At 64.1% G+C, this 18,942-nt stretch overlaps 1 protein-coding gene across 1 annotated transcript in view; it reads right to left on the minus strand.

The window, feature by feature from the left end:
- The window catches only part of GSE1 (Gse1 coiled-coil protein), a 106,142-nt gene that overhangs the window by 25,372 nt on the left and 61,828 nt on the right, over positions 1-18,942 (minus strand). Inside the window, exon 2 of the mRNA XM_082862380.1 lies at positions 8,299-8,517. Coding sequence (XP_082718506.1) covers positions 8,299-8,517 — 219 coding nt within the window. The remainder of the gene's footprint in view (positions 1-8,298; positions 8,518-18,942) is intronic.

The raw sequence follows: 18,942 nt of genomic DNA on the forward strand, positions 1-18,942 counted from the left end.
CCTGGGTCCCCGGGACCAAGACCCTCGTCTTTTCTCCAAACCACCTGAAGTGGGCACACTCCTGCTACCTGATCAAACCTCTGCTTGAAGGAGAGGCACAGCAGCCTACAGCTCAGGGTGCTGGGAGACAGTCACCCCCCCTCTGCCCCAGAGGCCCCGACCGTCGAGGCGCGGGCTCAGCAGTGACCAGGAGGCAGAGCGGTCAGAAGCCGAGGCCCCACGGACGCTGGGACAGAGCTTCGCCCTGGGCAGCGTGCTTCCCTACGCTTGTGCACAGCTTGAACAACTGTACGGGGCAGCCCCACGGGGAGACACCCGGGCCAGCCAGACCTGCCCCCAGCCGAGCCGCTCGCCAACCCCAAGAACGACGCTGAGGCCAGGTGCCCCCTTCACCTGCAGCCCTCACCCGTCAGTGCCCGGCCAGTGGGCAGTGAGGAGTCACCTGAAGGCTGCTGCCCCTGACGTGTGACCCCCCGATTCCCCAAACAGATCCGCCAACCACGGCCCACACAATGCTGCAACCCCAAGTCGGCCGGGCCAACCACCGAGACCCAGCACCGGGTCAGGATCCCAGCCGTGGGGCAAGTTCCAGCCTCGGTCAGCTGTCACTACCGCCCGCCTGGGGACAGCCGACAGGCGACAACGTTGGCGGCCTTCCTTTCCCAGTGGGACAGCCGCCAAAGTTTTGAAACGAGCTGTGTCTGCCAGGTTGGCGGGGCCCACCCGAGAAGCCAGCTTCCAGGGAGAAGCAGGAGGCAGGCGGCGGGCTGACCCGGCCGGGAAACCCCTGTACCCTGAGTGCTCACCAGGTTTGTGCAACCTGGAGAAACTGGGAGCATCTGTCTCCCCACCACCGCCCACGCCCTGGCACGGCAACCCCGCTCCTGGGGCCCCAGCAAAGCAGGCTGCCGTCCACCAAACACGCAGGCGGGCGGCCCCTACGAGAAACTCCCGCCACGTCCACCAGCAGCCGGAAGGACACAGTGGGGAGGGGGTGGAAAGCCACCAGAGCTCTCGGCCACCAAGCAGGAGGACCTACCGTGTACCCGGCCTGCACCCCGGGCCGCCCTGTGTAAACTCCGCCTGGGGGTAGAAGAAGTGAAAAGAAAGAAAACAAACACACCGAGAACCCCACCAGTCAAGGGAGAGGCTGCACTGCCTGGAGAAAACGGTGGGGTCAAGGCCAGGCGGGCTCTGCTCCTCGAGGGGCCGGGCAGACGGGGGGAAGCTGGAGCAGACACTTCAGAGCCCCAGCCTGTGCCAGCCCCTGGGGCCTCACAGCCAGGAGGGCCCGGTGGCCACACCACCTGAGCACAGAGACTCAGGGCCACCTGGCTCCCGACCCCGCCGCTCCCCCCCATCCCCTCCCACCTCTCAGATCACCCCCCTCCGGCCTCCGAGCCCCCGCCCCACGCCATTAGCAGGTCTCCACGGATCAGCATCGTTTCTAAGCGCTGGGCAGTGAGTGAGGAAGGAGGAGGGGAGGGCGAGAGACGGAGCCTGGGGGCCAGGTGCCCCTGCCCGCCCGGAGGCCACGGGCAATTAGCAGCCTCGTCCCTCAGGGGCGGGCCGGACGCCTCGCTCGGCAGCCAGATCGATGCCTGACCACGCAACCGCCAATTAGCGCGATCGCCCCCGACCCCGTTCTCAGGGCGGCGCGAGCTGTAATGAACCGGCGGTACAGGGCAGGCGGCAGCGAGCCCCGCGCGGGTGCGGAGGGGGTGACTGTGCACAGCGCTCCGCGTCACCTCTGTCATCTGACCTCGCGGATTAGCGCCCGAGGCCCCCTGAGCCCATGTAATTAACAGCTGAGACACCGAAGTCGCTGTGAGGGGAGATGGAGATAAGCCTGGAAACACAAGTGCAGCATGTCAGCTCCCTAGACGCCACCCGAACGACCTGAAGCACCCACTGGGCGCCCTAAACAACGGCTCCCGTGCCGGGACCACCCCTGCCCGGCGCACTGCAGAGTGTGATCTCAGTGCCGCCGCACAGCCCTCCCTCTCCCCGGGCACAAGCCTGCACTGAGTCAGGCCGCCTCACCCGGGGAGGGACGGAGAGCCGATGAGGGACAACCGTCACCTGATGTGCTCCCTAAAGGAGGACCCCTGGGACGCCTTCCCGAGACGCCCCCTCCCGTGGCCAGAGCCGCAGCACCACAGGGCCAGCCCAGGTGCCAGCTGGAGGTGGGTGCGACAGATTCTGGAGCGAGCGCCAAGCAGCAGGGGTCCCCCCGCCGGGCTGAGCCTCGCCCAGACTTTCACTCGGTGCAGGCAGGGACCCGCCAGCCACGAGCACGTGCAGATCCCCACCATCATCACATGGAGGTGGGGGACCCTCTGGACTCCCCGCAGGCCGGGCGCAGCGGCGACAGCCGGGCACATGGCACATGCAATGGCCCCACTCACCTGTGGGCTCAGGGAGAACTCCCCGAGAAAGAGCCGCAGGGCTGCCCTCTGCCCGCTTCCCTTCCTGGAAGAGGCCCTCCCGGCCTGCCTGCCAGCTCCTCCGTGGCGCGGGAACAGTCAGAGGCCCGTCCACCCAAAGTCCTCTCCCAGGAGCCCTCACCCCACCTCATGCCACCAGCGGGCGGGGCACACCTGCCCCAACGTAGCGTCACAGGACGGTCACTAAACCCCAGCCAGCAAAGGCAAGGTGTGGTCCTTCTTACAAGACACACTTCCAGGGGCCCATGATGTGGTGATGAGCAGGACGGGGGCTGGGAGGACGGTAGGCTTCCGCTGTGCTGAGGGGCACGAGGGGCCGAGAGGGGGCGCATCCAGGGACAGGAGAGGAACTGGGGGCGAGAAGGCGGAGGGGGCTTCAGTGGGGGGACAGGGAAAGTCGCTGTTGCAGCGACACGGCCCGGGGAGGCCTCTCGTCCTAGCGTCTCAGGGCCGGGCAGCCCCCATCAGGGCAGGCGCAAGCCCCCCTCTCCTCTGAATCCCCGGCCCAGAGCACAGAGAAGGAGGGCGGGGCACCGAGGACGCCCCTGTACGCTCACACCTGCGCCACGAGACAGATGGGGCTGCAGACACGCTGGGAAGCCCAGCCCCGCCGAGCCCTGCGGCCACACGACTGACACACACGCATGTCCGCTCACTTGTTTCACTGCGTTCTCTGAAAGAGGCAGGCTTCAGATGGCAGAACAGGGGCGCCGCCCCTCCCTCCTGACTCAGGCCGGCTGAGTGAGGCACCACTGGCGGGCAGAGTCCCACCTCCAACCCCGACAGAGGGAGGGATGCTCCCGCCTCCTCCGGGGGCCCCAGGGAAACCGGACCCACCCGCAAAGCCGGCGACAAGATGAGGTGAGGCCGGCGGCCGGCAAACACGCCTGCAGAAAAGCACGCTCCCTCCCGCCTGGGCTCGGGGTCCTGGGCCGCGACGCCCTTGCCAGCCTGCTTGCGTCGGGTCCAAACAAAGCCGGGGTCCGTCAGTCACTTCTCTTGCCGGCGGGGAAAACGGTGCTCGTGCCCTCGGGAGACCAGCTCCCTGAGGCCGCTCGGTGCCCCCCACACCCCGCCGGGAGGGACGGGACACGTGGGATGTGCAGAGGCCGTGTGGCTTTGGAGCCCACCCTGCTCCTTCCGCCCCGCCCCGCCGGCAAAGGGGCCGAAGACAGACGCCAAGGGCACTGCTGCGGGATGCCTCAGTCAAGGGGGCCCCGGCCTGTCACTGCTGAAGGGTCCCACGGGTACAGCTGGGACCAACGTGGGGGTCAGGCCCAAACCTTCAGCCCGAGGCTCCTTCCAGAACGTGCTGTGTGGGCCTGGTCACGGCCTGGGACTCCCTTTCTCCAAAGAGGCAAGACGAGGGTCGAGGTGACAGGGAGCGGATGCCCTGGGCCTGCGCGCACCCACGCTGTCAGGACGTCTGGGAGCAGCCGTGGCAACTCCTCCGGCCCGGACAGGGCGGGCTCTCCCCAAACGGGGTCAATCTGGGCCTCGAGACACGTGCGCAGCAACTCAGCCCCGCACTCGCCTTCCTTTCCCGGCCCCTCAAGCCCTGGCCGCACCGCAGGGGTGGGGGAAGGTGGGGATGGCCGGGGTTGGGGTGACGGCGCGGGTGGATCTCATCTGCTGCACACGGCGCCGCACCTGGAGCTAGCGTGTTCTTCCTACGTCGGCAGAATCTACACAGTAGAGACGTTATCCTCAGCCCCTGTTGTTTTTTAACTTTTTTATTTTTGGCTGTGCCGTGAGGCACGCGGGATCTTGGTTCCCAGACCAGGGATCGGACCCACGTCCCCTGCATTGGAAGCACCGAGCCCTAACCACTGGACCACCAGGGAAGCCCCTAGACGCTACCCTCATCCTGAGGACACAAGGCAGCTCCGAGAGGTAGAGCACCGTGCCCAGGCCACACAGCAAGGGCGTGAACCAGAATCTGCCGGCGTCCGTGTCCACCCTGCTGGGCGCCCGTGTCAGAGTGGGTTACAGGGTCAGGCAGATACGGCCCCTCCCCCTCCCCGGACAGGCAGGCCCTTCGAGTCCCCCAGGGAAAGACACCCGGCCCCCCGCTGGCCGACGGGCACGGAGCAGGACCTTGGGGCTGCAAAGAAGCCTCAGGAAAGATGAAAACCCCGCGGGGGCCAACGTCTCCTCCTCGCATCCTCTCTCTGGGGGCAGAGCAGATGATGGGCACGTGGATTACTTGCTCTGAACTGGATTTTTAAACTGCAGCCTGGAGACACGACGTGAGGAAAGACATCAGCCGGGGGAGCAGAAGGGAGAGCTGGGCCACGGCTCAGGGTAAGACGCTTCCGCAGCGTGGGGGGCGGCGGGGCCGGAGGAGAGGGTCACGAGGCAGCCGGAGGCGCCCAGGGCTGCGGCCAGCACCCAGACGACAGCTGCAGCAGAGGCGGTGGCTCCCTTCTCCGGGAGGGTGGACACGGATGCCAGGGTGGGGCAGGAGGCCGTGGAGTTCCCAGCGTCCCCTCTGCTGCCTACGGCTCGGGACACCAGGGAGCCCGAAGCTCTGGGCTTTGTCCACCAGCAGGACGGACAGAGAACAGAGGCCAGGGCTGTGCTGGGAACGCAGCGGGAGGCTGCCCTGTACTCAGCAGGTGCTCGATGAACGCTCACTGCCGCGATGCGGGAGGGGAGAGCCCTTGCTGGGTCCACCCCCTCACACACCTGGTGCCAGGTGTGCGGTGCCAACCACCTGCGAGAAGTGTGCCGGGCGTGGACAGCCCTGCAAACACCGGTCTGAGAGCGGAAGCCAGCCGCGGGGCTGCGTGCGCCCACAGGCGACAGGTGTCCAGACAGCGGATCCTGGCTGCCAGGGCCGGGGGCAGCGTGGGGACAGGGTTGCTTTTAGAGGTGACAAAACACGCTAGAATTAAGAGTGATGGTCGCAGAACTCTGAATGCACAAAAACCCACTAAATGGTGTCCTTTAAAAGATGAATTTTCCGGGACGTGAATTATACCATAAGAACTTATTAACAAGCAAAAAAATCAACCCCCACCCGCGCCATCACCAAGCCCAGCAAACGTCCCCCTTGGGCTCTCTGGTCCCCGGCGGAGAGGCAGGTAGGGGAGCTGGGGGGCTGCTGGCTCTCCCCCCTGTGCCCCTACAGCCCCCAGGCTTCCAGAAGCTGACAGCCCACATCTCCACTCTGTCCCCCGCTCTGTGGGGAGCACAGAGCCCCCCGCCCAGGGCTCCCTGCACCACTGTGGTGGGTGCTGGGGGGTGGGAAGGGGGTGCCCCCCCCAGCCAGGACCATGCACTCAGTCTTGCCGTCCTAAGTCCGGCTCTCCACATCCACTTGGAAAGGCTGAAGGAGCAGCAGTTGAGGAGCACAGGGTGTGTCCTCACCAGCTGTGTGACCTCACGCTCCTGACCTGATCTCTCTGAGCCTCAGCTTCCCCACCTGTACAATGGGCCGACGACTCTGGGCTGCCAGCCAATTCTACAGACGGGAGACAGCCCATCAGAGCTGGGGCAACTCCGTGAGAAAAATGGGGACCAGGCATGGGATGTGGCCCAGAGGATGCTCCAGAGAGTAACTGAGCTCATTTCTTCAAACGAAAGCCCCACTGGGGTGCACCAGACGGTGCAGTGCCAGTGAATCTCATCGCTGCTGCTTTAAACTCCAGCCTTTGCCTGGGGCCCCCCGAGTCAGAAATGAGGTCACAAGTCCCCAGGACACACACAGAGTAACTCGAGCATCAGGGCAGCCCAGGGTCCAAATACTGAGCGCCCCCCAACCCAAACCTCGGCTTTCTCAGCAGAACAATGGGAATAGCCTCGGGTCAACCAGCGGCGGACAGCACGAGCTCAGGCCAGCGTGGCTCGCCCCTCTCCTCTCTCTCCTGATCCTCTGTCACAAAGCTCCCGGGCGTCACGTAGAACACCCAGATCGCAGCCCGCGGGGAGCAGGGTCCGCTCCACAACGGCACACGCTGCTCCCGGCTGCCTCCGGCACGCGGGCTGTCCACCGGCCCATTATTCGAGCCGGACGCTGGCGCCAGCCTGGGGCAGCAGAGAGGCCACCAAGGCAGGCTCTCGCGTGAGCCACGCCCGCAGACCTCTCCACCGCCCACTCGGCAAGGAGGGAAACGCGCCCTTTCACTGCCACATCCTCTACAGATGGGGGGTGTCGCCCCAGGATGAGCCCAGCTGCCGGCTGAAGCCCTGACGCTCGGGGGTGACTCAGCCAGATGGCCCCAGTGTCTCCCACGTGCTGACAGTTGTCTTTGAAAGGTGCGCCAGCCCTGTTTCTCCGCCTCCTGGAATGCCGGGAAGGGAGACACCAAAGCAGGGACCAAGTTCTGCCCTGGGGGCTTCGCGTCGACTCTGAAGAGACCCCCCCAAGTCTCGGCCCCAGCTCAGGGTGCCACTGTGCACGCTGCTCCCGGGGTGCTCGCAGCCAGCCCAGGACGTCTGTTCTGGGGGCCTCGCCGGCACGGAGCTCACCGTATCTCTGCTCTCCGGCCGCGTGGCCAAGGAGTCCCGTGGTGGGCAAGGAGGGGCATGCGTGCAGGGACTGGGAAGGTCTGTCTGGGTGGACAGAACAGCCCAGGGCAGGCGGACAGCAGCAGTGAGGGCGATCCCTAGCAACGCAGAAACCGGGCCCCGAAGGCCTTCGCTCCTGGGCCACATCCACGCTGCCCGTCAACTCCTGTCTACGCCCCTCACATTCCTCCTCCGTCCAACAACCACGTGATCAGCAAGGGTGTGGAGACAAGTCAGATTCAGAAATCAGCAGACCCCCAGCCACCCCGGTCAGGGCAAATGTCCGCTCTGCTGAGCTAGAGACCCCAGAGTCCAGGCAGACAGACAGAGTTCCCGCACACGTGTTCTTTGGATGCCCCAGAGGGCCTGGAAGGACGCCAAGCCCTGGACATTTGGGGCAAGGCAGATGGCCGGCAGAGGCACCCAGGGTCTCTGCTTCCTCCGCCCGGGAGGCCGACCCCCTGCCTCCAAGCAGTGAGTCCAGAGGATGCCTGAGAGGCCTGCACCAGAACCCGCAACGGCCCAGGCCTCCCAGCAGCTCTGGCTGCAAACTGCCCGCCAGCCCCACTCATCCAGCCAGCAGTCCTTGGACTAACAGCCCTAGAAGTGCCCGGAGCCAGAGCTGTAGCGAGCCTCGTCGTACAAACAGGAAGGCTGAAGCTCAGAGAGGATCAGCGCTTGCCCAGAGTCACAGAGCACGTCACTGCCCACCAGGAGCTGGGGCTCCGGACCTCTGGGGGACACCTGTCCATGCCACCCCAAGACCCCTGCCTTGGACGGATTAAGCTGCGCCCCCACTTTGGGGCACTCGGGATAAAGAGGGTTTCCAGAGACCCTGTTCCCTGCCACGTCTGAAGGGGTATCAAGGCCTGGTGCTCCCGGTCTCCCGGGAAACATGCCACCTGGGAAGAGGCCCCCGGGGCAGGCTGGGGGCTCCTGAGGGACGTATCGGGGTGCAGCACATCCACCCTCTGAAGCCACAGCTGCCGGACGCCCCCTCGGTGGTCCTACAGCCAAAGAAGGACAGAGCAGCAGAGAGCGCGGGAAGCAGGAGCAAAGAGAGCTGCTGGGGCCGCTGGGCTCACCGGACGGGCGGGGGTCAGGCAGCGCGGTCCCCGCCAGAACGAGGCAGCACGAGAAAAGCCAGCACGTGCAGACGCGGGCGTGCAAGCACGTGGGCGGGAGCGGCCCCGCCCCCGGAGCCCCGTGCACGTGCGGGGCGGCGGCTCGTGGGACCGGCTGTGCCCCGCCGAGCGCAGGAGCCGCGAGGCCTGGGCAGGAAGGAAGGGGCCGCTCTCTCCCCCGCTTCGTGGAGCCGCCCGGCGGGCGCGCCTCTTACCTCTGGGCTCCTCCGCCTGTTTGGCGAGCTTGCGCAGCGCGGCAGCAAAGCTGGAGGACGGCGCGGCCTGGGCCGACAGCGCGCTGCTGGTGGCGGGGCTGCCACTGGGCACCAGGGCGCCATTGAGCGGCGAGGGGGTGAGGGGGTTGACGGTGGCGGTGGTCCTGGTCGCGGTGGAAAGCATCCCTAGTGAAGGGGACTTGGGCTCATGGCTCATGCCTGAAACAGGAAAAGAAGAACCAGAAGTCACCCAGAGAGCAGGAGGGCCCGGCACCGGAGCGGGGTCTGCGCGGCCTGGGGGGCCGGTGCCAGTGGGCGGCATGCGGGGAGCGGGAGCTGAGCCGGCGGCCCCGGCAGCACAGGAGAAACGGAGCAGAGCCAGCGCTGCGCAGAGAACGGGGGCGCGACCCCGGCGTCCGCGGGCAGCCCCACCCTCTCGGCTCCGTAAGCGAAGAGCCGCTGTGCCCAGGACCCCTGTGAGTCCAGATGCCAACGGCTCATCCCGGCCCGAGCCGACAGCCTCTCCGGAAGATCTGAGAGCATCCCGACAGGCGTGGGGGACGGAGACCAAGGCGCGGGGCCGGTGTCCTCGCAAGAAAGAGAACGCCAGAGGCAAGGGAAAGGGCCGAACCACTGACGATCACGAAGACGAACACACTTCTGCCAGGCCTTCAGCACATCGCTCTGGAGACTGGTGGAGCACATCCTCTTCCTTCCAGAAAAGCCAACAGGCTCGTACGGGCAGGCAGCACAGACCCGGGATCGTCCCAGGCGGGTTGGCCGGAGCCCTCCTGTGCCGCAACCGCCCCCCCTTGAATTCCAAAGCCACGGGCACCCAGCGGGTCTGCACTGAGAAGGTGCCTCAGAGGAGAGAAACAGAGAACACAGCCACCTGCAGACCCTGCTGCCGTCTCGCCCGGTGCAAACCCCGCCTAGACGCTAGAAGACCCGCGACCGCAGGTCTAAACTGCTGTCCAGGGGAAGCCCCCTTCCCACGCGGGTCCAGGTTCAGGTGCCACGCGGGCCAAGGAGCCGCCACCCGCCAGGAGTGACATCAGAGGCCTTCCCGTGAGCCCCCGGCCTTTCAACCTTCACCCGGCCCCACGCGCCCCACTGATATCGGCCGGGCTCCCTCGCGGGCGGGCGTGAACGGTGCCATAAGTCTTCGGTTAACTCCTCCTGCCCTCTCAGGGGCACCTGCCGCATCCCCGCTCCCTCACCGTGGGTACACTCGAGAGGCGTAGGTCAAGGCGCACGGCCTCGCGGGTGGCACGGGCAACGGGCTGGGTGCAGGGAGAGGTAAACGAACTTGCGAAGCCCCAGACGGAGACCTAGGAGGGACAGCTCCAGGGAACACCCGGGGTCACCTGGGGAGGGGACCTGGCGAGTCATGGGAGGGGTGAGAGCGCACAAGCACAGAGTGTCCCAGAAGATGACAGGGCAGGAAATGTGCTGCCCCCAGGCCACGGTCCCCACCCCAGGGGGCTCTCCGCAACCCCCAGAGCCCACGCCACCTCTGCAGCACTCTGCATACGGTCCAACTCGAGTCTAACTGCAACCTGCTTCCATGCCTGTCCCCGTGGGTAGCCAGGTGAACACCGGGGACCCCCACCGGTGGCCAGGCAGGGGTGGGCCCCTGAGACCTGCCCTGCCCCCAGAACTAGCCAGGAGAGGCCGCGGGCGCCGACACACGCCCTGAGCCCAGGGTCCCGGAGAGCCGGGCCGCGGCCACCATCGCCCTCTCGCCGGGCGGGCGGCAAAAGAGATCTTGGGGGCTCGGCCGCATAAACGGCCACGGCAGGGATGGGGTGAGGGGCGCATAAAAGGCAGTACTGAGGCAGGCGCAAGTTCGAGGGAACATCGTTCTCTCGGGAGAGGGCTCGCACCTCGGAAATAAAGGACCTGCACAAGCGCCCCTGTGCCCAGGCTGGCCTCCCAGCTGCCGGCGGGTCACGTGGGCGGCGCCACGCCGGGCGACAGGCCCCCTGAGCGGCCGGGGCGGCACCAACCCGAGGCTGACCCCGCGTGGCCTCCTCTTTCTGGAAGAACAGGGGAGAGGGTGGGAACCACATGCCCACAGGCACCGCAAGCCCACCAGAGAAACCCGAGAACCCAGCGGGGCGCAGGGTCCCTGCCCCAGCAGGCGGGTCACTAGGAAACACAGGTTCCTAACAAGAGTCCTTTCTCGGCCAAGCCGGCACCCCGCCAGCCACTGGAGGGCCGTGGAGCCCGATGGACGCCGTGTCCCGGAAGCTCGGCCCAGGCCCCCCTCGGCCCCTCTCCTCCTCCACGGACGGTGTGAACAGGGAGGGCAGGAGGTGCTGCCGGCCACGGGGCCTGGAGGTCAGGCTCAGCATGGACCAGGCTGCCACACGCTGGGGCCTGAATCCCGGCTCTGCCACCTGCAGCTGTGTGATGTTGGGCAAGTTACTTGGCCTCTCTGGGCCTCCTCAGTCTCCTCACCTATAAACGGGGGATAAAGACAAAGTCTGCCTCGTGACGTTAATTCCGTGAGGGCTCAAGGAGGTAAATTCCGTGAGAAGCTCCAGAGCACGGCTGGCGCATCCCAGGAGTCGCTGTTACTATCACGCAGCTGGTCAGCGGACGGGGGCAGAAACCCAGGTCTCGGGCGGGCGAGGGGCTTGGCTAAGCTCACATGGGTCAGGCTGGGCAAAATGGAACCCGACCTGCCGAATCTGTGCCTCCTACCCCCACGCCCATCCCTTCCGTGTCCGGGCCGGGAGTCACACAGCCCAGCTCTCCACATCCGTGAGTGGCACTGGCTGGTCAACGCGAACACACAGGACACCCCGGGACAGAGGGGGACTGGAGCTCTCGTCCTGCCGCCTGCGGGGACACCGAGGACGTGACCCCACGCAGGACCTGCTCTGGGCGGTCCAGGCGTCTTCTGGGTCCTGCTCGGAACCGAAGCACCCACACTCAGTGGACCGACCGATGGGTTTCTTTTCTTGGGGGGCGGGTGGTGGTATACAAGGGAGCACCACCCTGTGGGGACCCCGTCTGGGCATGGCTCGCACAGGTCCTGGTGGTCCTGACCAACACCTAGAGGAAGGCATCGCCACGAGGTGCTGCCCGGAGACAAGGTATGTGACAGGGGACCCCGGGGCTCCATACCCCAGGGAAACGAAGACCCTCCCCGGGACATCAGGTCACACAGACGGTCGGGTCACCTCTCAAGACAGCCTCGTGATGGGCCTGGGAGAGGCCGCAGCAGCCGTGGACACCCCCCCAAGCCCGCACTCACTCCCACCCTGGGCCTGCCCTCCGGGTCTCAGACAATCCTGAGAGGCCAGCAGAGCACCGGCGGGGACACCGAGGCCAGGAGCCGTTCGAACATCGGTCACGGTCACAGAGATGACGCAAGGTCACAGAGACGACCCAAGGCCACACAGTTCAGTAGCACATCTAGGACTCGAACCCCATTTCCTGGGCCCAGATGCAATGTTCTCACCACTCATGACACCACCTGACCAGTCCAAGGCCCAACTGTGAGGCCAGACCAAGAGGTGCAACACACTCGGAGCTCAGCTACGCTTGACTACGGTGGTTTAGAAACGCGTCCAAGTCTGGCACTCATCCTTCAAGAGGCGGGGACGAATCCTCTTCTCTCGATGTGGGCCGGACCTCTCAACTCACTTCCACTGAACAGAACACGCCAGAAGCGTGGCGACCGCCAAAGTGAGGTCATCAAAGGCCCCTGGCCACCTCCCTGCGCTCTCCGGGATCACCTGAGCCGGAGGTGGGGGGGCGGGGTCACCTGCCAGGTTGTGAGGATGCCCTAGGTACCTGTAGGGAATCCCACACTCAGGGAACTGAGGCCTCCGGCCAACAGCCAACTGAAGCATGAACCGTCTCGGCAGCGGCTCCTCCAGCCCCGGGGGAGCCTTCTGATGAGATCACAGCCCCAGCAACCGTTCCTTTACACCAGACTCTGGGCCAGAGCCGCCCGGCCGAGCTGCTTCCGGACCCCGACACGTTTAGGTTTGGGATAGCTTGTTACGCAGCAGTAGGTAACTGCTACAGTGAGTGCCACCGCCACGTTCTCTGTTGATCACGACCCTCGATCTCTATTTCCCTTCCTCTGTGGAAGTTCAACCACCTGCAGATACTCTGTACCTTCTTTACCCCCCGAGTCTCCAAATCGGGCCCCTCTGATGCCATCCGAGGCCATTAACCACCTCCCTCCCCTTTCCCACATTCCTTAGAGAACTAGCCACCACCTTTCAATCCTCTCACCTCTAAGGGAAAGGCGTCACTGTGCCCATTTTACAGAAGGGAGACTCCAGGCTTGGGCCCAAGGGCCGACAGCCGGTCAACATCAGGGCTGGGATTACCTGAACACAGCACCTGTGTCCCACGTACATAAAGCTGGTCAGGGCCCAGATCCAGACCCAGCCTGGGGCCGCAGCAGGAGGGCCCGGCTCTGCGCCACCCCACAGCCCACACCGCATGCTGCCTCCAGACAGAGGGGAGGGGGGCCGGCAAAGTGAGGCAGGCGAAGCGGTCCTCACCTCCCGGTGACCGGTCCCCGTGGCCCAGGGAGCAGATGTGGAGGTCTCTGCCCAGTGGCCCTGTGACAGGCTGGCCAGCTGGTGACCCAGCGGACATGCTGCGACCGCCAGCTGCCAGCGCTGGGCAGGATGGTACACGGGTGCCCGAATAAGTGGGGGGCAGCCATGGGGCCAATCCCGGGGCAGACCCCGAAGTGTCACGGGCCCCTTAAGGCCACGGGTGGGGGTCTCCAGGTGACAGCAGAAGGAACAATTTTCTCGTTTTTAGCCTTTTTACTTCTCTCTGTTCTAGTTTTTCTGTGGTGAACCAGGTTTTTAAAAGTGGGGGGCCCACAAACAGATAGACTTGCCTGCATGAGTTTGGAATAACCAACAGGGGGCTGGGGTCTTCCCCAGACCGGGGCCTCCTGCGGGGCAGATGCGGGAGCTGAGGGAACTGGGGTGGCCCTCCTGGAACCCAAACCCTCACCGACAACCCCCGCCTTTCCCTGGTGACCAGGGTTCTGGGGGGCAGACCCACCCTCTGCCCCCTCCTGGACCAGCCGCCACCTGAACGTCACTGTCACACTCCTACTGGCATCCAGCGGCGCCCCACCCCCCCTGAGCCTGCCCTCCCCCTTCCTTAGAGCCCGGCACGTGCTGCACAGGCCCCATGTACGGCGCCCCCAGGCTCCTGGGGCTCCCCCGAAGCTAGCGTCCCTGTCGTGGTGTCAGTCGTGGTCTCTGGAGCAGCTTCGGGCCAGGAACGCTGCTCTGCTGATGTCAGGTCACTCAAAATAGAATTCCAAATGAGCAGCCTCCTTAGGGGAGTCTAAAATTAGCATCCCTCCTCAGCATGTGTGCATCGGGAAGGGAGGGGAGGCGAGGCAGGGGCCCGAGGGACCACCGGCAGCTGGGGTGACGGCCCCCTCGCACCTAGGACGGGGAAGGACAAAGGCCAAATTCGGGGGACCCAGAGACCCCGTAAAGGGTCACCTTGGACCTGCTGGGGATCGACACGGCCTCCGGGAGCACACCCCCCGCCGTGTGCCTCGCACCCTGAGAAACAGGCTCACGGTCACTTCAGGGCTGCTCTGCCCCCAGCCCTGCACAGGCAGGTGGGTCCCACACCCCACCACAGGTGCCACCACGACCATGGAAGGCCCAGCGGTGCGTGGAGAGGAGAGGAGAGGAGAGGAGAGGAGAGGAGAGGAGAGGAGAGGAGAGGAGAGGAGAAGGAGCCTCGGGCAGCCCTGCACCCTTGAGAAGCCCCGCAGAGCAGGGGTGGTGCCTATCTTCCCCCACGCCGTCATCAGAGAGGTATTTATTAACTTCTGCGCTCCTGGCCATCGACTGAGTTCTTGTCTACATTATCAGCTCATGTAAATTCATTATCCTAACAGCTGGGAATAGGCACCACAGCACGAAGGCCAATGATGGATGAGGGCCGGGGGCTGGGGCGGCCCTGGGGGCAGGGCCAGAGCTCCCTCTCCAGCTGTACCAGCCCCTGACACACGGGGAGCTCAGGTGGCCTCCTGGCCGCCTCATTTGCATCACATGCTGCTGTCCACCTCCCGCCCCCTCGACCCCCCCAGGAGAAAGAGCCGCCACGGCCAGACACCCAGAGCTGAGAGCCCCTCCCTGTGCCCGAAGCTGAGAGCAGGAGGAAAGGCCACCAGGCCGACAGCGCGCACCGCATCTGCCAGCCCCCTCCTCCCCCGCGTGGTGTCGGTCTTTAGAAGCAAGGACTGCCCGGCCCAGGACTGCCATCGCCCTTCCCGCTCCTTCTATCAAAGTGTGGTGTCCTTAACCAATACCCTTTCCTCTTCCCTGCCCAGGTTTCTAACATGACCAGAAGCAGTACAGAGCTTAAACCAAAAAAAAGAAAAAAGCAAAGACGACAAATCCAAGTGCAGAGGAGCGAGCCGGGCTGACGGCTTGGCAGACGGGCTCCGGAACCACCTTGTCCCGGTGCTTCCGAACAGACCCCGATGGACTCTGAACGTTCCCAACAGCTGGACTTTAGGGGCGGGGGGGGGGGGAAGGGAGGCCCCAACACTCCATTAAACATGGTCGCGGCGCGGCTCCCCGCCCTGCGTGAGGGCGGAGGGTGTTATTAATCAGCGCGCCGCAGCCTCCCTCCGGCCTCCCACCGATCCCGTAATTACCGCTGCCTTCGCGCCGCTGTTCCGCGGCTCCAGACCTCAGGCCTGCTCCCTCCACGCTCTGTAATTACAAGCTAATAGCCGAGATGCACTTTCTGCTGGCTCCCGGTTCAAGCACCAACCCGCCCCGCTTCCCCTGACAGCCACCCCCCACCCCGGGTAATTACACCCCACGGGGCCGGGCCCGGCAGGGCCTCAGTTTCAGGCCCGCGTGCGCAATCTGGGCTCGGATTCTCTAATCACCCCCCTTGGTAATTTTTCATTACCGCAGAGAGAAATGTTTGTGAACAAATGCAAGTGTCCCCCAGCTCGGGGCCTCCATGCCACTGCCCCGCCCCCCAAAAGGGGCGATACTTCTGCAGCGCTAACAAGGCTGGGGTCACCTGAGCAGAGACCCCAGCAGGCGGCGGCGGGGGGCACCACGTGATCCCGGGAGCCCGAGCGGCTTCATAATAAATTCATTATTACATTTGCCTTTGGCGTGTCCCGAGCTCGCTCGCACGAAGCAATTTTTCTTGGGGATGGGGGCAGGGGCGGCGCCTGGGAGAGTCAGGAAGGCCTCTGGCTCCCGGACGCACACGGGTGGCCTGCTTCAGGTCTTAATGTTCTCTTCCAGTGGCGGCCACCCTCTCAGGTTGTAGGTTTCCAAGGGGACTGAGGCCTTTTCTTGCCCGGGGTCCCAGAACTGGACGTACTCCCCAAGGCTAAGGCCCCAGTAACCTGCGGACGGAGCCAAAGCCATTTCGTTTTGGTTTGGGGACGGCCGTAGCAGATGGCCTGGATCCTGACCCGGAACCAGAGGGAAGAACTGAGGGGGGGATCGGGGGGAGGCCAGCCTGTGTGTCCAGAGACGACCCTGGCCGGGGAGTAAAATGAGTAACGAGGCAGCTCATTTTACGACAAGGCTGCCATCCCCCGCCCCGTGCAGCCCCGTTGGGCAGCAGTGTTTATGAAGTGACTGCAGAACGGGGAAGGCAGGCGCTTACGAGCTGCAGAAAGTGTCTGGCAGGACCCCAGTCAATGGGAACGGGAGCCCACCCCTCCCAGAGCCAGCACCACGGCGTGAGCTGTTTGCAAAGCTAACTTCTGGGGTCCCCAGGCAGCCACGGCAGACGGGTTCAGCAATGCCCCGCAGCTGCAGCCGATGGGGGGGGGGTTGGTGCAGGGTGGGAGCTGGGTAACATTTGCGGGTCCCCCCTTGCCTGCGCACTGCCACGTTAGCGACACCACTTGGGGGGCGGCTCTCCGGAGGCTGAATCCAGGTCCGGGGGTGAAGAGCGTTCAGGACAGACGCCCACACATGGGAGTCCCTCAGAGCACGGGTGCCAGGTAACACCGGGAGGTGTATGTGGGGCTGGGGCCACTCAAGCTGGTTCACGGGGCAGCGGCTCCTGGGTGGAGAGGAGAGCGAGTGGTTCTCTCCTGCCCGCGGACAGCGACGGGCACGGGGTTGGCGCCCGGAGCAGTCCGCTGACAGAGGCCTCCAAGGACAGCCTAGGGGTTGAGGTTCAAGGCCCCAGACGCTCGGGAGTCCCGGAGGTTCCGGTGGATGCAAAGGACGGAAGTCAGGCAGCAGATGACAGCAACGTTCGACGGCGATTATTCTAAGCGGCCGCTGCGTCTGGAGCAGCCTGGGACGGGCAGATGAAGGGCGGCGGCAGCCAGCGGGTGGCGGGCGGCCTGGGGTGCGGGGCAGGCAGAAAGCTGGCAGCCCCGGGGAGGCGCACAATTAACACAAAAAAGGCTGAGAGAGCGGGTCAAGGGTGGCACCCAGGACCCCCGGAGGTGATCCTTAACAACGGCGTCGGCAGTAACAACAAGAAGGCCTGGCTTCGACCAGAGCGTCCCAATCACCCTTCACAGTAACTCCAGGAACAGACCCCAGGCAAAACAGGTCACCCGAGGAGCCTCCTACATGGCCCGTCCCTACCCCCACTCTACAGATGGGTAAACTGAGGCTGAAGAGTCATCCCCTTGTCTGGGGCTGCGTGCCGAGATGCTGGGGTGGGGATCCAGTTTTCCTTGCGGCTGTGCCACCAATTTCCCTTTAAACGAGAAGACACTGGAAAGGACCCCCCACCTCCTAGGGGTCACGTCCCATCCTGCAGGCCGCTGTGAGCGCCCACCCACACGCTGCATCATTTTACAGGTGGTAGCAGGGAGGATCAGAGGTGGCACACAGCCAGGGAGTAAGAACAGATCTCACCTTGGGGCCACTGCACCCCCTGAATCCCACATTCCGGCAGCTCTGGGCTGGAGGGCACCCAGGCAACAACCCCAGGAGTGACTCCTTCGTGTGCCCAAGGGCCCTGAGCTAACCAGGCCGCCTCCTTACAAAGGAGCCCTTTGAGTGGAGCCCGGAGGCACGGGGTGCAGGACGCAGGTGGGGGTCAGAGGTCCCAGAGGACAGGAACCCAACCTAGCCAGGAGGCGGCGGCCAAACGCCTCCAAGTTTCCATGGAGCGGCAGGCCAGGGCCGGCAGGTGGGAAAACAGGCCAGGAGGGCAGGGGTCAAGGCCAGGTCCTTCTCCCAAAGGGAAGAAACCTGACTGGGAGACCAAACTCTGAGGAGCACTGAGAAGAGGAAGCAGAGGCCGCTGCTGAACGGGGCCTGCCCAGCCCAGGGCCCAGGAAGCCAGGTGTTTAGGCAGCTCCTGCCCTGCCCCTCAGGTGAGGAGAGAGGATCAGAGAACAGAAGAGCATTTGTCCCTTCAAACAAATTATTATTTTTAATTTCGGGGGTCTGCGTTGGGTTTTTGTTGCTGCACGTGGGCTTTTCTCTAGTTGCGGCAAGCGGGGGCTACTCTTCGTTGCGGTGCGTGGGTTTGTCATTGCAGTGGCTTCTCTTGTTGCAGAGCACGGGCTCTAGGCGCGCGGGCTTCAGTAGTTGTGGCGCACGGGCTTAGTTGCTCCGTGACATGTGGGATCTTCCTGGACCAGGGATCAAACCCGTATCCCCTGCACTGGCAAGGCGGATTCTTAACCACTGCGCCACCAGGGAAGTCCTGTCCCTTCAATACTGAGTGGGCGTTGACAAAGCTGTCTGTGCAGGGCGGGCATCTCCACCTGCACCCCCAGGCCCAAAGGGCACTTAGTAGGTCCTCAGCCGGCAGAATAGGTATGTCAGTCCCACCTTCACAGTGCACAGCCCACCAGATTCAACGTGGAGAAGGCAACTTCAGAGTCTCACATGGCAGGACCGCCAGGAGTTAAGTCAAGGAATTGCATCCTCGGTTGGAAACCAGCCAGAAGATGGGGATCTGGGCCTGGCTCCCCCGCACCTGCTGGTGGGGTCCTGTCGGGTCCTCATGTAGTCTGAGCCTCAGTTTCTCCATCCGTACCTCGGGGTTGGGGTGGGGGGGGACTAGACAGCAGGTGGCAGAGGCTGAGGGCTGCCTTTCATCCATCAACCTGTTTATTTGGCCTGAAGTCAAGACATGTTTAAATGTGAATCAATGGGGACTCCCCGGGTGGTCCAGTGGGTAACACTCTGCACTCCCAATGCAGGGGGCCCGGGTTCGATCCCTAGTGGGGGAACAGGCAGGCCGCAACTAAGAGTCCGCATGCCACAACAAAGATCCCGTGTGCTGCAACTAAGACCCGGTGCAGGCAAGATAATAAAATATTAAACATTAATAATAATAAATTAAATATTAATAAATAAAAATTAATAAAATATTTAAACAAAATATTAAAATAAAAATTAAAAAAAGAAATGTCAATCAATGGATGATATCTTAAAACTGGTTTCAAGTCAAAATGAAGATTTCCCTTTTCCCTTGAAAAAGGAGGCGCCACCGACCATATCCCGAGCGTGGCGACCATCCCTTCGTCTGTCCCTAGGTCGCCAACTCGCCAGAGTCCCCGCCACTCCCTACTGTTTAGGAACTACGTGGGTCAGGGTGATGAACAGGGTCCACAGGAGACTAATAAACGTGCGCGCGACCGGGACGCTCAGCACAGATGTT

This window comes from Leucopleurus acutus, assembly GCF_964270905.1.
Source record: "Leucopleurus acutus genome assembly, chromosome: 20".
NCBI lineage: Eukaryota > Metazoa > Chordata > Mammalia > Artiodactyla > Delphinidae > Leucopleurus > Leucopleurus acutus.